We start from the raw sequence: 19,231 nt of genomic DNA on the forward strand, positions 1-19,231 counted from the left end.
AAGCTCCGCCCCGCTCCCGGTGGCTGTGCAGAGCTACCTGCAGTCCCGGGATCAGCGCACTTCTCCCCATCGCCAGCCCCACAAGCTCGGGGGACAGCGGGGAGGCAGAGCGTGCCTTCCCGCTGTTCCCCGACCTGGTTCTTCCAGGACGCACCTGGGGGGGGAATTTTTTTTCCCTTTATTTCCCCCCCCCAAAAAAAAAACTAGGTGCATCCTATGGGGCGCAAAATACGGTAGATTCTTTGCCCACCCCATAAGTTTTGTTTTCATCTTTTGTTACCGGATATGGTCAGCCAGTCACCACAAATCACCATGCCATAAAATGTTGAGTGAAGGGATATAAAATTAAACCTTAGGAATAGCTTTCCTTAGCAAAATCTTCTGCAAATGTGCAGATGGTATCTAAGTTTCGAATATGAATACATTATCAACTTCATAATGATTTTTAAAAATTCCAGTAACTTTCCCAGTTTTGGTAGGTTCAATTTTTGGTGTATTTGTCTTTCAGTTTTCTGAGATTCGCTCACCAGGCTCTTGTTGCCTCAGAGTTAATTTAAATGTTTACATTCTCTTCCCAAATACTGTAGGTTTCTGTCTGATGCAGGAGCCCTTTTTTAGAAGAAGCATTTGTTTAAATGGGCTTGACTGTACTGCTGAGATAAAGAGCTTTCCAGGCTCATCAGAATATATGTTTTCACGCAGTTTTGCATCTCAAGTCTCCAGAATAAAACAACTGCTGGGAATCATATTGGAAATAATTCTTCACTTTGCAATTCCACAAATACACAGTTTATTATAGTTTCAAAGAGAACTTGCCCTCAAGCAGAGACATTGTTTTGGGTGCCAGAGCAAAGATTAAAGCTAAGGGTGTTTTTATTATATATGTAAAAAGAGAGATCTATGAAAGAAAAGTGAATAGAAACAGCTTCAGCTATATTAACTCTGATCCATTGAAACATGTTCTTTCAGCATGGTATCCCCTAGAGACTTTGCACTAAAATTCCCATCATCCCTGGCCATTGGCCAGGCTGTCTGATGTTGATGTGGATTATAGTCCAAAACACATGGAGGCTACGAGACCGGGGGAGATTGTGATATAATGATTCTTGTCTTTGTACCTGCTAAGACAAGTAAGACCAGGGGCAGCCGGTGCATGCAAGGTGAAGCCATTTGTCTCAGGAAGCCAAACCAATCCCCTCCCATTGCCCTCACTGCTGCAACTGTGCCCATGCTGCTGCATTGTGGTGGCAGCATGGGTGCAGCCTCAGGTTGAGGAGACAGTTGTGGTGACAGGGCTGGCAGCAGTAGGGGCACCACAGTGGAGGCAGGGAGGGGCAAGGTGGGACCCCAGATCTGTAGGGGGCATGGGCATCAGGGCAGGAGCAGCATCTTGACCAGCCCTGAGTAAGGCCAAGGTTCTGGCTACACATTAGGCTGGCAGATCTGGGACTGATCTCTTATATCTAACATTATTTTTTACTAAATATAACTATGGGATATTGCTGTTCTGAATGGGGAAGTGGCTTGGATTCTTTCCTCCGCCACTTTCCCCCTGATCTAAAACTCCCTTATGGAAGCTATTTGTTCTGTGGGGTGAGGGGTGGGAACATACAGACACCTGTATCATGCCTTAATTTTCCCCTCCAGAACAAATAGTACCTGGGGGAGGATTAATTTGTGAAAACAGCATATAAAAGAAGGGTTAAAAAAAGTCCCAATGTCACTTCCTCAGTGAAATTGCAACCCTTGTGTTTGCATCTATCAGCAGTCTCCCTGGATAAAGTGAAGCTTGGTGATCAGTTCAATTAATTTCTTTCCTGGCTCAGGCACCAGGTAGCGTATTTTATCGCATATTCTGATATGGAACTTGATAACCTTAGTGTCTGTGACAGGTGGAAGGAATATGATAACCAAACTTATGGCACCTGCAGCAACTTTCCTGCCTTAAAATTCAGTATTAAGTTAACACAGATTCAACAGCAGGAAAAGTTGGATTCTGTGACTTGTACACATTCTGCAGAATGAGCACACTTTCACCCACGGTTCTCTATTTTGCATAATGTATTCTGCTTCTGATAGTTACACAAGAAGAACCCTGTTGGATCAGAGCGCAGGCTCATCGAATCCAGCATCCTGTTCCCCACAGTGCCAATAAGATACTCATTGAAAGCCCTGCAAGCAAGACATGAAGGCAATAGCCCTCCCTTGCTGTTGTCCTCTAGTGACTAGTATGGGACTCCAACTCCCATGAGCCAAAGCCATAATGGCACATGGTGAGAAAGGATGGACACTGTAGTCCAACAACATCCAGAGGGCACAAATACTTGAAAGTGAGTGTGGCCTCCTCAAACCTAAGGACTGTATGAGCTGCTCGGGGAAGTGGAATGAGCTATTGCTGTTACTAATCTCCCTTCAGCCCTAGGGAATATATAGCATTGGTGATGTTTGAACTGGAGGGCTTCCTGGTCTAAAGATTATTCAGTCAGCCCCCAGACTACACTGTCTCTAAATGTGACAGTCTCTGACATGTACTTGCCAAATGTATGTGAATTACAAGTGACTTTTGGTTCGCTGTGTTCACAAATTAATTGGTGCCATGAGCAGTGTGGAGTTATGCAGTGCAAGGTGTGAAGAAGTCCAGAGCCTGTTTCTTTTGTAGACTTGATATTACTTGTTTTGCAATCAGTCTCATTGTTCCTTCTGCACTGAACCAGTGAGTCAGTTTCCGTTGTTTGTGTGATTTGATATATTTTTTTGAACAGTTATACAAGAGGCCTTCTTATAACAGACAGAAAACACAAAGCTTACTGCAGGAGGTGTGGGCATATATTTTACTTAATAACAGTGGAGTCGGTTGCAATTTGACTGTGACTTTGAGCATGGGAGGTGGGAAAGAGATGGTCTAGAAAATAGTTTCTTGTGTGGGCAGCCTTAACAACAGGGTACCAAAGATCTTTCAAAGGAGACCGAGGACAGAAAGAATGCTGTAAAGCAAAAAGGTTGTTGAAAGTTCAGCAAGGCAAATTAGCTGCTGGCTCCCAAAACATTAGGTTATTATCAGACCTTATAGGTGCACTAAAAAACAAGGTGTGTGTGTGCACGCTTGCCTCTTTTACAAGTTACATGGTCTATGACTATTTTGAAATGGAGTTGCCATCCAATTAAATATATCTTAAGCTGATTAATCATAAGAGTAGGGCCATTGCTAGGCACCTAAAGGACTTGGGGTGGATGCTGATGACACATATTTGCATAATATTTCCATATGCTAATATAGATGCATCTGGCCAGTTTAAGATGGCAGTGTATTTTGCAGTGTGTCCTGCCAATGGGTATGCAAAGTTTTTGAAAGAGGGAAATGGATAAGAAAACCAGGGCTGTTGCAAAAGACCCCAGGCTACTCCCTAGTAACTCACCAGCTGAAGATCAATGATGATGCACCAAGTTTAATGCGTTTTTGTACATTTTTACAGCCAAGTACTATATTACAAAATTTGGAAAAGTGCAAAATCTGAAGGATAGCTTGAATACAGTGCTGCCTTGGTTCTCAAACTTAATCCATTCTGGAAGTCCACTCCAAAACCAAAGTGTTCCAAAACCAAGGCATGCTTTCCCATAGAAAGTAATGCAAAATGGAGTAACCTGTGAATTTTACTATGTAACGAGACTATTTATCCATAAAATGAAAACAATAATCAATGTACTGTACTATAAAATAAATAAGACAGTTTTGTAGATGATAAAAATTATCATCCATACCATCACAAAAACAGATTAACCGAAAAAGCCTCAAAAACAAAAAAGCAAAATAAATAGCAAAAACAAAAGCACCAAACTTAATCCACTCCAAAAGTCTGTTTGACTTCTGAAATGTTTGAAAACCAAGGCGCAACTTCTGATTGGTGCAGGCGCCCCGAAAACAATAGCCGACAGCCACCTCATACGTTTGGCTTCCAAAAAACGTTCACAAACTGGAACACTTATTTCTGGGTTTCAGCGTTTGGGAGCCAAGGTACCACTATAATCCGAAGGATATTTCTGTTCCAATCTGCACATTAGTTCAGGAGGCATGGATCAGGCCACTTTGCACAGAAATTGCATTCCTCCATCCCCTACACTTTTTTGTGTGGCTGTTGAACACCAGTGTCTTAGCAGTCTGACGCAGTGGCAAAGTGAAAGCTTGCACACAGATGGAGGTCTGAAATGTAACTGAAAGGTCAACGGAGTGTTTTCTAGGAGTGATAACTCCTCAGGACTAAGCAGTAATCTGAAAGCAAAGAGGCTTTGTCAAGAGATATTCATGAAAAAGAAATGTGGGGGGGGGGGGGAGAGAGAGAGATTCTGGAATGAGGCAACAGTCTAGCAGTTTATCTTAGCTGTGTGAAATTTCCTCTTGCACATGGCCTCAGTAAGGAACAGATGGTACCTTGGAGGCCCAAATCCTTGCACAGCGATAGCATGTTGTGTAGCTGGCATGCTGAAGGCTGTGCATTATAGGCATGAGGTAGTCTCTTTGGGCTTTGAACTCTCTGAGCCTTGAGGAATCTTTTGGAAGTGTGTCTGGATTCCTGGCTCAGCAGGTAAGACTGGCCGTATATCATTGATTGTGATAAAGAAGCTGTGTTCAGAAGCAGAGCCAGCCCTGAAGAATGATTGGATGCTCTCAGATAAGAGAAGTAGGCCTGATGTACTAGAACAAGCTGCAGCTATATATCACGGTGCATGACCCTTTGAGCAGTTAAAAGTGCAAAACTAAACAGTCAAATTTAACAGTAAAAGAATGTGGCTAGTGAAGCAGAAGTTGCTGCAACTTATGCTCACTCCCAGCACTTGTGATCGCAACCTTACATGGGTGGGTGAGAGAATAAATAAATGGAAGTGGAATCTATACACATATAAAAACCATTCTGAAAATTGTTTTTTAAAAAAAGTGTTTTAAAAAATACATTGAATTTTCCATAAGGTTCACAATCGCTATCTAGTATCACCTTGTATTAAAACGTTTTATTTGCAGCTGTATAGCTGAGTCCGGAGAGTTTGGAAAACACACCATTCCCTGCTTTCCATTTATTTATGTCAGTAATGGGGCTGGCAGGTGAAGTTCCGCTTGTCTCTCCAGTGTGCGAATGGAGAACTAAGCTTCAATGCTCTGACTTTTCAAATATCCTGAAAATTGTAATGGCAAGGATTTTCTGTGACCTCACAGAACTCCTGCTCCCAGGGTATCCTAGGGGAAGAGTGTAACTATAGAAGCAGTATAAGATTGGAGTACATTTTGCAGTTCTTTGCATTCTTGAAGTTCATTTGCTGTAGTCACAGAGGATCTGTTGCCAGAACATTGTTGCAGAATCTTGGGGGGATTGTAATGAGGTGTGGCAGGAAAACCAACCTGCTGCCACTGCCAAGTCTGCAGGAATACAATTCCACCTACGCCTGGCCCATTCATGGCATCTTCTCCATCAGCTGGAAACTGGCCATTAGCCTGAAAAGACTCTGAAATTTGCAGGGCCTCCTGAGCATGACTGCATTTGTAACTGAGAGTTAATGTTCTGAACGATGATAAAATATCAGATGGCTCACACAGAGCCATATGGTTAACAACCTGCATTTCAGAAATATATAAGTCAGCTTCTTGCTTGGTTTGTAGAGGGATGGTCATGCATGTTTTCATCTACAGCAAATTGTTTTCCCTTTTTTGTGGGTGGGGAGGTGTAATAGGAACAAATTCCCCATTAAACCTTAATCTTTACTTACAGCTGACTAAGCTATTGCAGAAAGCAACCATAGCATCGGTGGGTTGGTGAAATAAGGGAAACTGTCATGTGATTATTCACTGCATCTAATCCGCACAAACAACATCCTAGCAATGTTGGGAGCCTATCCCATCTGCGCTACAAAACAGTTGATGTGAGCAACTGCATCCCAGGGATGATCAGAATGATTTGTATGCACGGTGAACTGGCTCTTGAAAGTAGCAGCATACCCATGCTCAAGTTATGTGTAACTCATGACTTCTCCCCAGACTCGCCAGGTCATTCTGGAGTGATGTCTCCTCCTCCTCACTGTCTTGCAGTTACGACCATTTGGTCCTTGACATCCAGTGGAATTGATGATTGAGAACAGACAAAAGGAAGAATTCTTTCACACAGGACATGCCCGTAGGATGTGGGGCTCGCCACTAGTTCAGATGACGTTTGTGGAGAATAGACCTAACAATGAATCATGGAATTGTAGTGTTGGAAGGGACCTCAACCCCCTGCAATGTAGGAATCTCAGCTAAAACATCCATGACAGACAGCCATCCAACCAACCTCTGCTTAAAAACCTCCAATAAAGGAGAGTTCATAACTTCCCGAAGGAGACCTTTCTACTGTCTAACAGCTCTTACTGTCAGAAAGTTATTCCTGATGTTAAGTCAGAAGATCTTTCTTGCAACTTGAGGCCATTGGTTTGACACCTTCCCGTGAGCCTTTGGTACCCAATTCCTCCCAGCAGAACAAGGAGGGCACAGGGTGGAAGCTATGGAATGGAGGACGAGTGCCCACCTCTAGACCAAAGGGTTGGTCTTTTAAGACTAGTTATCCACAAAGGGGTGGAGCCTGGGAGAAGTAGTCTGGATGCAGATGCTTTTAAGGGCTCAGGGCAGACCCATACCTACATTTCAAGCAAGTTCAATGCACATTTAAAGCGCATGACCTTCCCCCAGGATTCTTTGGGGGAAGTCATGTGCAGGGTCTCGATCTGCCCTCAGCTTGCCCTCAACCCTCAAGGGAGTACTCAGAGCTGTCAGTGGTCCTGCAGCCACTGACCTGCCTTGCTCCCTTCCCTGTGGGATCCTGCATTGGGCAGGAAACCTCTGAAAACATATGTTGGACATAAAACTGGAAAGGTCTGCTGCCTTCATTCATAGGTTTTATAGATAAAACAGGAATGCCATTGTTAGCAATGGAAAATATATAGTTCCATGGGCTCTTTTTATGACTTAAACGTACATGGTACTTCTCCTAAAATATCATCGTCAACACAGAAAAGAATAGAACTGGCAAGTTTTGTTTATTTTGACATTTGTTCTCAAATGTAAGTGGGGAGGGGAGAACTGACAAGATTAATCTCCGCACAGTAACAGGATCATATCACTGAAAGCAGGGTCAACATGATTATACAGATCCCCGTGTCATTAGTACACAATGGCTTTTAAATGAGCCAGATTGAATTAAGCATCCTAATGGAAATCACATCCAAAGTAAACAAGAGCAAACCAGAGCCTCTGTTGAGTGACACATCTATCCGTCAGTTGGTATTAGAAGGGCAGGGCAGTGTGGTTAGCCAGCCAGCAACAGAAGCATAAACATAAATTTGGATTTGCTAGATGAGTTGCACAAGTTATCTAAACTGGATATACTGTGAGGTGCAGTCCGACTGCATATGCCATACATGTTGGTTAAGCTCATTTTGATTTTCAAATTTTTTTTTTTTTTTTTGGAGGAGAAGGATGGAAAAGGGGTAGAGGGAAAAACCCATAAAAGTATAAGGCTATCTTGTTATATATTTAGTATTTCTCTGTATTCAAGGGGGGACAACTTCTGAGAGTACACTGCCTTTTTAAGGGATACACCTAAGATGTTTTAAGTAGAGCTGCACCAAGTTTTTGTGCATTGTTCTTTTTTTAAAAAAAATGTTTTTAAATGTGCACACTGAGAGAGAGAGAGCAGCTAAGCAAGTTACAGGAACTTGGAAGGCATTTTTCCTCCATCTGTGTCCTGAATCCTATTCATAATTACAAATTTGTAAACACACATTCACAGGTCTGTTATATTAGGGTTGTCTGAGGGAGAACTAGGCTACCTGTGTCTTCAAGAAGAGTACTGTGTGAGCCAGTTTTGTGTTCTGCAAATTACACTAATGTGCTGATGTGGAGGTAGAGGAAGACCCAGTCTCCTGGGTCCTCCTGCTTGTTGCCCCATGTCTGTTCTGTTCAGTGAGGTCCAGGATTCTTGATCATGCCATCCTCTCTGTGTAGCTGGGAGAATATTTATAATAATAATAATAATAATAATAATAATAATAATAATAATAATAATTTATTATTTATACCCCACCCATCTGGCTGGGCCTCCCCAGCCACTCTGGGCGGCTTCCATAAAAACCAAAAATACAATAAAATATCACACGTTAAAAACTTCCCTCAACAGGGCTGCCTTAAGATGTCTTCTGAATGTCAGGTAGTTGTTTATTACTTTGACATCTGCTGGAAGGGCGTTCCACAGGGTGGGCGCCACTACCGAGAAGGCCCTCTGCCTGGTTCCCTGTAGCTTTGCTTCTCGCAATGAGGGAACCGCCAGAAGGCCCTCGGCGCTGGACCTCAGCGTCCGGGCAGAATGATGGGGGTGGAGACGCTCCTTCAGGTATACTGGACCGAGGCCGTTTAGGGCTTTAAAGGTCAGCACCAACACTTTGAATTGTGCTCGGAAACGTACTGGGAGCCAATGTAGGTCTTTCAAGACCGGTGTTATATGGTCTCGGCGGCCGCCCCCAGTCACCAGTCTAGCTGCCGCATTCTGGATTAGTTGTAGTTTCCGAGTCACCTTCAAAGGTAGCCCCACGTAGAGTGCATTGCAGTAGTCCAAGCGGGAGATAACCAGAGCATGCACCACTCTGGCAAGACAGTCCGCAGGCAGATAGGGTCTCAGCCTACGTACCAGATGGAGCTGGTAAACAGCTGCCCTGGACACAGATTTGACCTGTGCCTCCATGGACAGCTGTGAGTCCAAAATGACTCCCAGGCTGCGCACCTGGTCCTTCAGGGGCACAGTTACCCCATTCAGGACCAGGGAATCCTCCACACCTGCCCGCCTCCTGTCTCCCAAAAACAGTACTTCTGTCTTGTCAGGATTCAACCTCAATCTGTTAGCCGCCATCCATCCTCCAACCGCCTCCAGACACTCACACAGGACCTTCACCACCTTCAATGGTTCTGATTTAAAAGAGAGGTAGAGCTGGGTATCATCCGCATACTGATGAACACCCAGCCCAAACCTCCTGATGATCTCTCCCAGCGGCTGCATGTAAATGTTGAAAAGCATGGGGGAGAGGACAGAACCCTGAGGCACCCCACAAGTGAGAGCCCAGGGGTCTGAACACTCATCCCCCACCACCACTTTCTGAACACGGCCCAGGAGGAAGGAGCGGAACCACTGTATAACAGTGCCCCCAGCTCCCAGCCCCTCAAGACGGTCCAGAAGGATGCTATGGTCGATGGTATCAAACGCCGCTGAGAGATCCAGCAGAACCAGGAAACAGCTCTCACCTTTGTCCCTAGCCCGCCGGAGATCATCAACCAGTGCGACCAAGGCAGTTTCAGTCCCATGATGAGGCCTGAATCCCGACTGGAAGGGATCCAAATGGTCCGCTTCTTCCAGGCGTGCCTGGAGTTGTTCGGCAACTGCTCGCTCAATCACCTTGCCCAGGAAGGGCATTCCCATCTCACATTACTGCATTGTGTAGACTAGACCACCATTCTGAGGGTTCCTAAGGTAAACAGTCATAATGATTAAGCCATGTTATGGATCAGTTCATTTGTCCATTTGAAAATGATAAAGGTAGATAATGCACTTTTGGTATCGCAAATGCCTAACACGTTGTGGTAATCCAGCCCATGCATTGACAGGTTTTTTCTTTTTACATAAAATAACAAAGTATTATCACCTTTGAGCATTCGCTGTTCCTAGCAATAACAAACATCAGTTATCTAATGGCTTTACATTGTCAACCACCACCCTCATCTAATTGTTTACGTCAGTAGACCTTAGAGACAGAATGCATATATAGGGTGTCATCCAGTGCTATTCCTACTCAGAGTAGATCCACTGATTGAGATGACTAAAATAGGTTCATTAATTTCAATAGGTCTACTCTATGTAGAGCCAGCACTGGAGACAACCCATTGCCCATGACATCTGTGATTTCAATTTATTTAGACACATCTTTTAGGTCTTTGCTTGTAATTTGAATAGCTGACAGAGACGTAGCTTTTTAACACTCACATTTCCTCCTGTAATGTACTTGATACAGCTTATGTTGTACACCATATAGGCTGTGTGCACAGCCTTTTAATGGACTGCTCATTTAGTTCCTTTTAAAGCTCTTCATTTTGTAGCCTTCTTTCCCCTTAAGGTTTATATATCCTTGATCAGCATAATGCTGGTTCTTTAGTAGCACTGGCTCCCCCAAGCCGTTGGAGGGGAGAGGAAATGAGAATGATTATCTTCTTGGCTTGTGTTTTCATTCGTTCAGGAACATTACAGAGGGGTGAGCAAAATGCTAAAAGCAGTGCTTTCATTGACAAAATGTTGTTGGTGATTCAAAAACCAGACCCATGGAGGACCAGTTCATGGCTTTTGCAGCCTAATCTTGTGCAAAAGTCCCAATATATTCAGTGAGATTCTTCTAAAAGTTGGATTAAAATACAATTTAAAAACAACAACCATGTAAGCATGTATAAGATTGCAGCCTTAGCCACATTGCTTTGGTATTCCTTGGTAGTAGAGTTCTGGACCTGAAGACAAGAAGGGTTGTATTTTGGAATGCTCCTACTCAACACGTTTAGTGTGTGTAGGAACTAGCTGACGGGGGATACATGTTTAATAGCTTCTTGTCTTGGTGTGTATGTGTGTGTTTTTATGTATGGAGGTGTTCAGACATATAACCCTTTCACTGCAGTAAAAGTAATACTGTTCAGAATTCTGTCTCCTCAGTTTAGAATGTAACCTTGCATACTAATAGTGGACTCATTCACCAGGTGTCAATCCTTATGTGGTCAAAATAACACCATCCACACAGGAAATTTCAATAGGCATGGGAGAATCCCATTCTGTAGAACAGCCTCATAATAATTGATATTTGTCAGCCTCAAGGCTGTTGTTGTAACCCTGCAAGAGTCGTTTATTGGCTTGGGCATTTTAGCTATTGAAATCCTCTCTTTATTCTTTGTTGCCAGTTGTTTGTTCCATCTGAAGGTGAAATTAGCGATAATATTTACTGAGGACAAACTTCTCTGTTTTGTCTCTTGCAGTCTGTTATTTATTGAACAACAACTTCAGCCCAGACCTGTGCAATGAAGATGGATTAACTGCACTGCATCAGGTAAGTGTTTAGGGAAGGTGAAGTGTGACATCAGGCAGGGTCAGATGAAAGAAAATGCTCACGTAGGCTGTTGCCATGCTGTCAATGTAGCAGGGGAGGAATGAACTAGAACTGCAGGAAGTCCCCAGTTACTTAGTAAGCCAAAGGAGATAAAAGGTTAATGTAGTTTGTGTTGATCTGTAGAAAAGAATAAACAGGGAACACACCTAGGATTCTGGGACAGAGAAAAAAAATAGTTGCTCCTCATTTTTGAAAAGACAAAGCCTGGCTGCTTTGGGTTTGCCCCTGATGTAGGTCATACCTTGGAAGTCGAACAGAATCCGTTCCGGAAGTCCGTTCGACTTCCAAAATGTTCGGAAACCAAAGCGTGGCTTCTGATTGGGTGCTGGAAGCCCCGTCGGATGTTCGGCTTCCAAAAATAGTTTGCAAACCGGAACAGTCACTTCCGGGTTTGCAGCGTTTGGAAGCCAAAACGTTCGAGAACTAAGCTGTTTGAAAACCAAGGTACGACTGTCTTTTGTAACATTTTGTTGGGTCCTAATAAAGCTATTACCTGACTGGGATTTCAATAAACTAACTTACGTTTTACTTGTTACCATTTGGAAAGCTGGCTGTACACCATTGGTTGACCACCATTCACACACACACACACACACACACACACTACAAATAATTTCACCTGTTGTTTTATATAGATGGTATCTAACACCGAGTAAATTGGCAAAAATGTATAAATCAAAATCGAATAAATGTTGGAAATACAAAGAGAAAGAAGATACTTTCTACCATATGTGGTGGTCTTGTAGTAAGGTTAAAGCTTACTGGGAAATGATATATAATTAATTAAAAAAGATGTTTAAAATAACATTTGCCAAAGGAACCAGCTTTCATTCTTGGAATTAGAGGGGTAGAACTACCTAAACAGTACAGAAATTTATTCATGTATGCAACTACAGCGGCAAGAATGTTATTTGCCCAAAAATGGAAAGAAGTCCTGACGAAAGAAGAATGGATACAAAAACTTATGGACTATGCAGAAATGGTGAAACTTACCAGAAAAACAAGAAATCAAGATAACAAACATTTTATATATATATAAAAGAATGGAAATGGTTTATTGAATATTTACAAACAAATTGTAAACAGATAAGGATATTGGCAGGGTTACTGTAATAACCTGCAGTTTCATCAGAGTATATAATTAAAGTAGATGAATAAAAGAATAAGTTACGTTTATTACAATATGCAGGAAATGATAAAAAAATCAATTTCAGGAACCATAGAAAGAGGAGGAAGTCAAGTTTTGAAATGTTAAGATGACTGTAAAACTATTGAAATGTGGGGGGGGGGGAGAGAGAGAGAATTGTACCTGTTGTTCACACAAACTCCACTCTGGCTAATAATTTTATGTTGGGTAAAATAGCACGGGGAAATGTTTAAACCTCACTTCCCGAGATCCAGATCCCCACATGCATCCTCACATCTGTTTTAATAAACTAATACAAGGATGTGGATCACAGCTGGTTCAGAAAGCCCCTGCCAATATTGGACTTATAGGCTAACCCAGTAGAAGACAGCTTTATGTGTTTTGAACCAACTGTGTAGGTTAAATTGATGACAGCATAAGCAGAAGTGTCCTCAAACTGGATGTGCTACATGCATGTTTCTGATCTTCAAAACAACCCAAAAGATGATGAGAAAAGGACCATGCAGGATAATTGGCAGGTCATTCTAGGATAGATCATTATAAGGCAGATCATTCAGGTTGATAATGTGTTTGAATGGGCTTTTGATGTGGGGGAAATGAGACTGGACTCACTGTCGTATCCTTATTTCCTCAACTTTCTGAAATCAGATGGCTGCTGGGTTTTCCGGAGACCATCTGGATGCCTATTTTCTAGGCACCGAGGAGGTGGGTAGTAACAACAGAGGGAGGGTTGTTAAGCTGATTCTGGAGGCGGATAACTTCATCCAAATTTCGTTCTTTCTTAGTAGGTTTTGTAAATGCAGCTATTGATGCCCCATGGCTGAAGCCCAGATTCTTCTGCAAATGAGCATTATTTTTCTGGCACTGGGTAGTTGTTTACTTTGACATGCAAACTAGCTCCTGAAACAAGCTAAATATAAAGATATATATTTCAGCAAAGCTTCTAAAATCTTAATGGCAGTTGGTATCTGTTCTGGTTTGTTTGTTTAACTGATTTTATGTAAGTGCTGTTGTTGTTTTAAACTGTTGTTCTATTTCAAAAACTGCTTTTATATATGTAATTGCAAACTGTTTTTTAATATATGTAACTGTTTTGTTGTATTGTAAATCACGTGGAGGTGTCTCATAGGAAGTGATTCATAAGTTAAGTTAAATAAATAAATATGATGATGTTTCCTTTTTGTTGACCCTATGACAAAGGAAAACATTTTTGGTCTGTAAAAGTGACTTTCTAATCAGGTGGGAAAGCTTTTGCAGAAAGCAAGCTCACTAAAATTATTGACTCCAGTATCATATATTGACCAGGCTCATTGTTCTGTCATCACATAGCTGTTTGTTCCTCTAGTCATGAGCAGAAATGAGGACATACAAGGGTCAAATACCATTTTGTGTGATAAATACCCTTTTGTGTGTTTATACTATTTTGGTGATAAATGCAAACATTAATAATGTGAACATGTAACAATGTCATATCACTACTGCAGATGGAAGGCAAATTTCTAGACAACTGAACTCCAGATATCCTTTTGTTGCTGGTATTTGACATTTAGAATTTCCTAGGGTGGTGTTTGTTTCATAATGGCACCACACTAAAGGCCCGATTTCAACATTATGTGCAACGAACTTCCTGGTGGGATTGTATTTGCAGGTTGCTCCTCCTGTCGACACAGTGATCAATTGGGTAGGGAATGAGGCAGTCTATTAGATATCCTGGTCCTGGTTTGTGAAAATTCATCAGCATTTTAGTGCAAATTCCTCCTAACGTATGGATCTTTGTATGCTGTTTTGCCTAAACTACACATTTTAGCAAATTGATTTCCCCTAACATAATGCATTTTTAAATATTATTTTCACTAATATATGCATTTATATGCATATGCATTTTTGTGCACATCTCTTGACTGGAGAAATGCACCATTTTGAGAAGTGTGATGGATAGCTGCACACATAGTGCAAACTAAGTTTGCCTTTAAATGTGAATTGAATCAAATTTCTCCCCCCACTCCCATCCCGAAGTATCAGGAACAAGCCAGGCCGAATTCAAGGTGTCACAATTAAGATATAAAGCCCTCAATAGCTTGGAACCAGTTTATTCAAAGGATCGTCTCACCCCCATATGTAACTCAGTTAAGTGCATCAGTCTGCTGGAACTGGCACTTCTGCAAGCTCTCCATAACATCTGCAGCTCCAAGATCTGTTTGCAGAACAGGACATGGATGGCGCTGCTTTTTCCCTGCCTTAAAACTGCACCATGGGGAAGCTAAATACTTATCAGAGCTAAATCCACCTTCATCACCCTAAATTTTCATTTACAGCTATGAAGTCTAGTTTTCTGGAAGGTGAATTCGAGAAAATCCCCAGAGATCAGTGGCTTTGTGGATGTGGTGGCCCCTGGGTGGAAAACACCAGCCTCTATATTCTGCACTGTAAGCTGTATGAAACACCTAGGCATAAGTATTTAGAGAAATCTTTAGCAGTAGTTGCTACTGGATGAAGCTAAATATCTGTTGTCCGGTTCAGACAGGTCTGTAATGTTTAGCACAGCTCAACTTAGACAAAGCCATGTGGCCTTCCTTGAGTGCCAAGATTCTGTTTTAATGTATGTTTTATTTATTGTACAGGTCAAGTTTCTTTCTGTATGGTTCTTATGTATAATTTATGTCCATATGTTTCTGTTTGGCTGAGACCTGTATTTGGTTGCCTTATTAATAAATTTGAATTTGAATTAGCCTACAATGTTTGTTCTGCATTTGCAAGAAATCATTCCTTCAGTGTGGCAGCCCCTGTTCTTAGCATTCCCTGCCAGTTAATATTAGACAGGTGCCTCATTGTACAGTTTTCAAGGCCTGCTAAAACCATTTTTGTTTAGGCAGTATTACCCAGACATGTAATTTTACTATGTCTATTTGGTTTTTATATTTTGATAATTTTACTATGTTAGCTGTTTTAAAATCTGTGGGTGGTTCCCCCCCCCCCTTTTAATGATTTTTTAAAAACCATTTAATGTAAACTTGTCTGAGATTATTATGTTGTTTAAGTGGGTTATTGATTTTGTTAAATGAAACAAAACCTCTGCTGTCTTTTAATTCTCAACAGTGCTGCATAGACAACTATGAAGAGGTCGTTAAGCTTCTTCTGAACCATGGTGCCAATGTCAACGCAAAGGACAATGAGCTGTGGACTCCTCTGCATGCGGCAGCAACATGTGGACACATCAACCTGGTGAAGATCCTGATTCAGCAGTAGGTGACCTGTGTTACTTTTCTGTCTTATGCTGGGCCAGACCCATTTTGTATACCTTTGATAAAAGTTGGGGTCCTTGTTGCTTAGTCATGTGTTTCCAGTCCATCCCCTCTGCTATTGGTCTTAGCTTATCAGCAACACTTATTTGATTTCCAACAATGTGTCACCTGACATTCTGATGTCAGGTGATTGACAGGCAGGCGGACCTCAAACTGTCAAAGGTGGTCCATAGGGGTGAAGGACATCAGAACCAGACTCGTCTGATCCAGTTCACTAGCCTACTCTTGGCCAGCCAGAAACTACAGCAAGTAGCAGGAACAAGACATGACAGATGAATATTTTGGGCAGCCAGCCACACAGCATCCATTGTTCTTGCGTTCTAGAACAACAGTCCTGGTATTCCCCCATGGGTAAGCAGTCCTAGAGTTCTTCAGGACTTATTCAGATTAGACTTGGCAGAAGTGAAGGTTTGGATTTATGCCACACTTCATTTCATGTTACCACTTGATATAAGCTAGAGTGGAATACTTTAAGAGTTGCCAGAATGTGGTTCACAGAACAGTTTATTCAGTCAGGGTGCTACTGATGAGAAGGCCCTGTTCTGCATCTCAACCCTTTGTGCCTCATAGGACAGAGGGACACAGGACAAAGTCTCTCTCGGTGCCCCAGTACATGGGCAAATTCTTGTGAGAAGAGATGGTCCTTAAGACATCCTGATCTCAAAGAGTTTAGGCTCTTTTTACCTTGAATTAGATCTGGAAACAAATTGGATTTGCACTTCTGCTTTGTAAATGTATAATGTGTTGATGCTCCATGGAGATTCAATTTTTTTTAAAAAAAAGGGAAGAAGGAAAAGTAAACCACATGAGTCTGATGTCCGCCATCTTGCATGTTTAATGTGCTACTTCATAACTGCCAGTTTCTGAGCCTACTTTATATGGCTATTATGAATAAAAAATTGGGGGTACCCTGAGCTCCCTGGAGGAAGAAAGGGATACAAATATGGTAGGATAAATAAATTCCGCTTTGCCTGCACCTTAGTAATAAGAATGCTGTTGTTTTTGCACTGTGCCAGTTGATTCTCTGTACCAGAAGAAGCAACGGACTGGGATTTTTTCTTCCAGAACACAACACAGCATGTGGTTGTTGCAATCAAAGTAGTATTCAGTAAGAAGTCTATCAGATCAAAGGGTCTGTTTAAATACAGAATCAAAAGGCTTCAGTGGCACAACATGGAACCCAGAGAGACCTGTAGAAGTAGCAGACGTACAAAGGATGTCAGATCCTGTGCTTTGTTTGCTGATTTAGACGGACTCTATAAAAAGAACCTGCAAGTGTGTTTTACATTGTAATTTCCTCTGTTCTCATGGGGAGGAAAAATGAGCATGAATATCAATGGAAGCGACTGCCTGGTCTCCACTTCAAAGGGATATAAATGTCAAGGCAGATCAAGCTTAATCTGTATTAGGATATTATTTTCACGTTGAGGCCACATGTGGTTCAGAATATATTGGGACACCCCTAGGATTTTGTTACAGGCACGGGAATTGACTTGTTGAAGCAGAATGGTGGGCCTGTCGGTTTTGTTGCCCTGCGCAAAACGGAATGCATAATTGAGAGAAATGTGGGAATGGGACAGTGAAAATGCATGTGAGAGAGACAAGCTCTTACATCTTGGGGTGAGAGGGAGACAAGTTCTCCCCGTTTGGGGTGAGGGTGGTGGGGGCTGGTTCTCTTGCAATAAAGCAAAGATCCATAAGGTTAGAGGCAGCTGATGTAGTAACTGCATTATAGATTTAGGTAGGGTGGTGATAAAATTCCAGAGAAAGCACAGTCTGTGTGACTCCTTACTGACATATGCTATTTGGACTGAGAAGCTAATGTGGAAGTAAGGGCTTTATATGGTCTGGTGTATCCCTACTGGCCTGGATTTATGCTGTGTGATCAACTGATTGTATTCAGGCTAGAACTATGGACTAGAGGGTGTTCTTGATCTACAGCAGCGGTACGGAGTGGCCCTCACAATGGTGTTGCGACTCCCAACTCCTATCAGCCTCAGCTAACATGGCCAATGGTCAGGGTGTTGTAATCCAACAACAACTGGAAGGTCACAGGCTCCCTGCCCTTTATCTACAGAGTCTAACCCACTTGGTTTTCTGAGAGACAAGAGATTAGAGTACTGTGACCAAACAGTGACAGGTGGAGGCACCGTCTCTCAGGGTGTCTTGCTGTATTAAGTGGGAAGGAATTGTTTTCTTTGGGAGTTTATAATTTAAGGTATTTTCATTCCACCTTAGAATCCAGTGAATTCACTGAAAGTCTTTCTTAGCCGTTGCCTTTCCTTATCACCTAGGGGGCAATCCTGCTGGCAGATGGAAAAAGTAGTCATGGGGATACAGATCCCCATGACAAAAGTAAGGTCTCAACTGACTCCCACCTGCTTTGCTTCATTTGGCTCTTGGGGGGGAAACACCTCTGAAACCCACCACAGCTCTATGTGTCTCCAGTAATGCACTGTTAAGTTTTGGGCACCATGTTTGAGTTGTTGTTGTCTATTTATTTATACCCCACCTTTTCTCCTGACAGGGAGTCAAGACATCTTACAAATAAAAAGAACAGCTAAAATCTCAGAGAAAAACCAATGATTAAAAAAACAATTAAAATTGATAGAGTTAAGCCTATAAAGCAAACAGATAATTGCAATAAAAACAGCACCATCCCTTTCATTAAAAGCAGTCAGTTCTCAAAAGCTTGATGGGACAAGATTTTCTGTCACATGTGCTCTGCATTACCCTTGAGATCCTTGAATCCAAGTGTGCTGATATCTCTCATGCCTGGCTTTCTCCTTGCAGTGGAGCAGACCTTCTAGCGGTGAATGCAGACGGGAACATGCCATATGACCTGTGTGAAGACGAACCAACTCTAGACGTCATTGAGACCTGCATGGCATACCAGGGTAAGGCCCGGTTATGAGAAATTGGAGCTTCAGGTGTGGGTTTATGTTGCTATTTGACATCTTCCTGTGGAGGTTGAATGTCCAGTCCAGGTGACTCCAGCATCTCATCCTATCATGGCTCATAGCAAGAATGATGAGAGCTGTAGTCCAGCTACATCTGCAGAGCCGCAGGTTCCCTCATCCCTGTAAAGGAACAGCCATGCTGCTATTGGAAAATGTATTGGGGGCAGATGTGTGTTGCAGCACTTGAGCAGCAGAAGCATGCAGCCTTCTAAGGCCAATATAAAAGCCAAACCTTCATGGCATGGTGTGACACTGTGGGGGTGGAGGAGCGGTATGTATTATTTGTGAACATCCAGGCCATGTTCTCATGAGTCAAACTATTGATAGCCACCAATTTAGAGAATTTAAAAGAGGATTAGACAACAACAACAACAAGAAGAAGAGTTTGGATTTGATATCCCGCCTTTCACTCTCTTTAAGGAGTCTCAAAGCGGCTAACATTCTCCTTTCCCTTCCTCCCCCACAACAAACACTCTGTGAGGTGAGTGGGACTGAGAGACTTCAAAGAAGGGTGACTACCCCAAGGTCACCCAGCAGCTGCATGTGGAGGAGCGGAGACGCGAACCCGGTTCCCCAGATTACGAGTCTACCACTCTTAACCACTACACCACACTGGCTCT

General features: G+C 42.4%; 1 protein-coding gene across 5 annotated transcripts in view; it reads left to right on the forward strand.

The window, feature by feature from the left end:
• PPP1R16B (protein phosphatase 1 regulatory subunit 16B) overlaps window positions 1–19,231 on the forward strand; it is a 103,128-nt gene that overhangs the window by 74,723 nt on the left and 9,174 nt on the right. For 4 of the 5 annotated variants that reach the window (XM_082226092.1, XM_082226093.1, XM_082226096.1 and 1 more), the window contains 4 exons: window positions 11,072–11,142; window positions 12,998–13,054; window positions 15,446–15,591; window positions 18,445–18,548. In XM_082226092.1, coding sequence (XP_082082218.1) covers window positions 11,072–11,142; window positions 12,998–13,054; window positions 15,446–15,591; window positions 18,445–18,548 — 378 coding nt within the window. The remainder of the gene's footprint in view (window positions 1–11,071; window positions 11,143–12,997; window positions 13,055–15,445; window positions 15,592–18,444; window positions 18,549–19,231) is intronic. The other variant, XM_082226094.1, reaches the window with a different exon arrangement.

This window comes from Podarcis vaucheri (assembly GCF_965113315.1).
Source record: "Podarcis vaucheri genome assembly, chromosome: 6".
NCBI lineage: Eukaryota > Metazoa > Chordata > Lepidosauria > Squamata > Lacertidae > Podarcis > Podarcis vaucheri.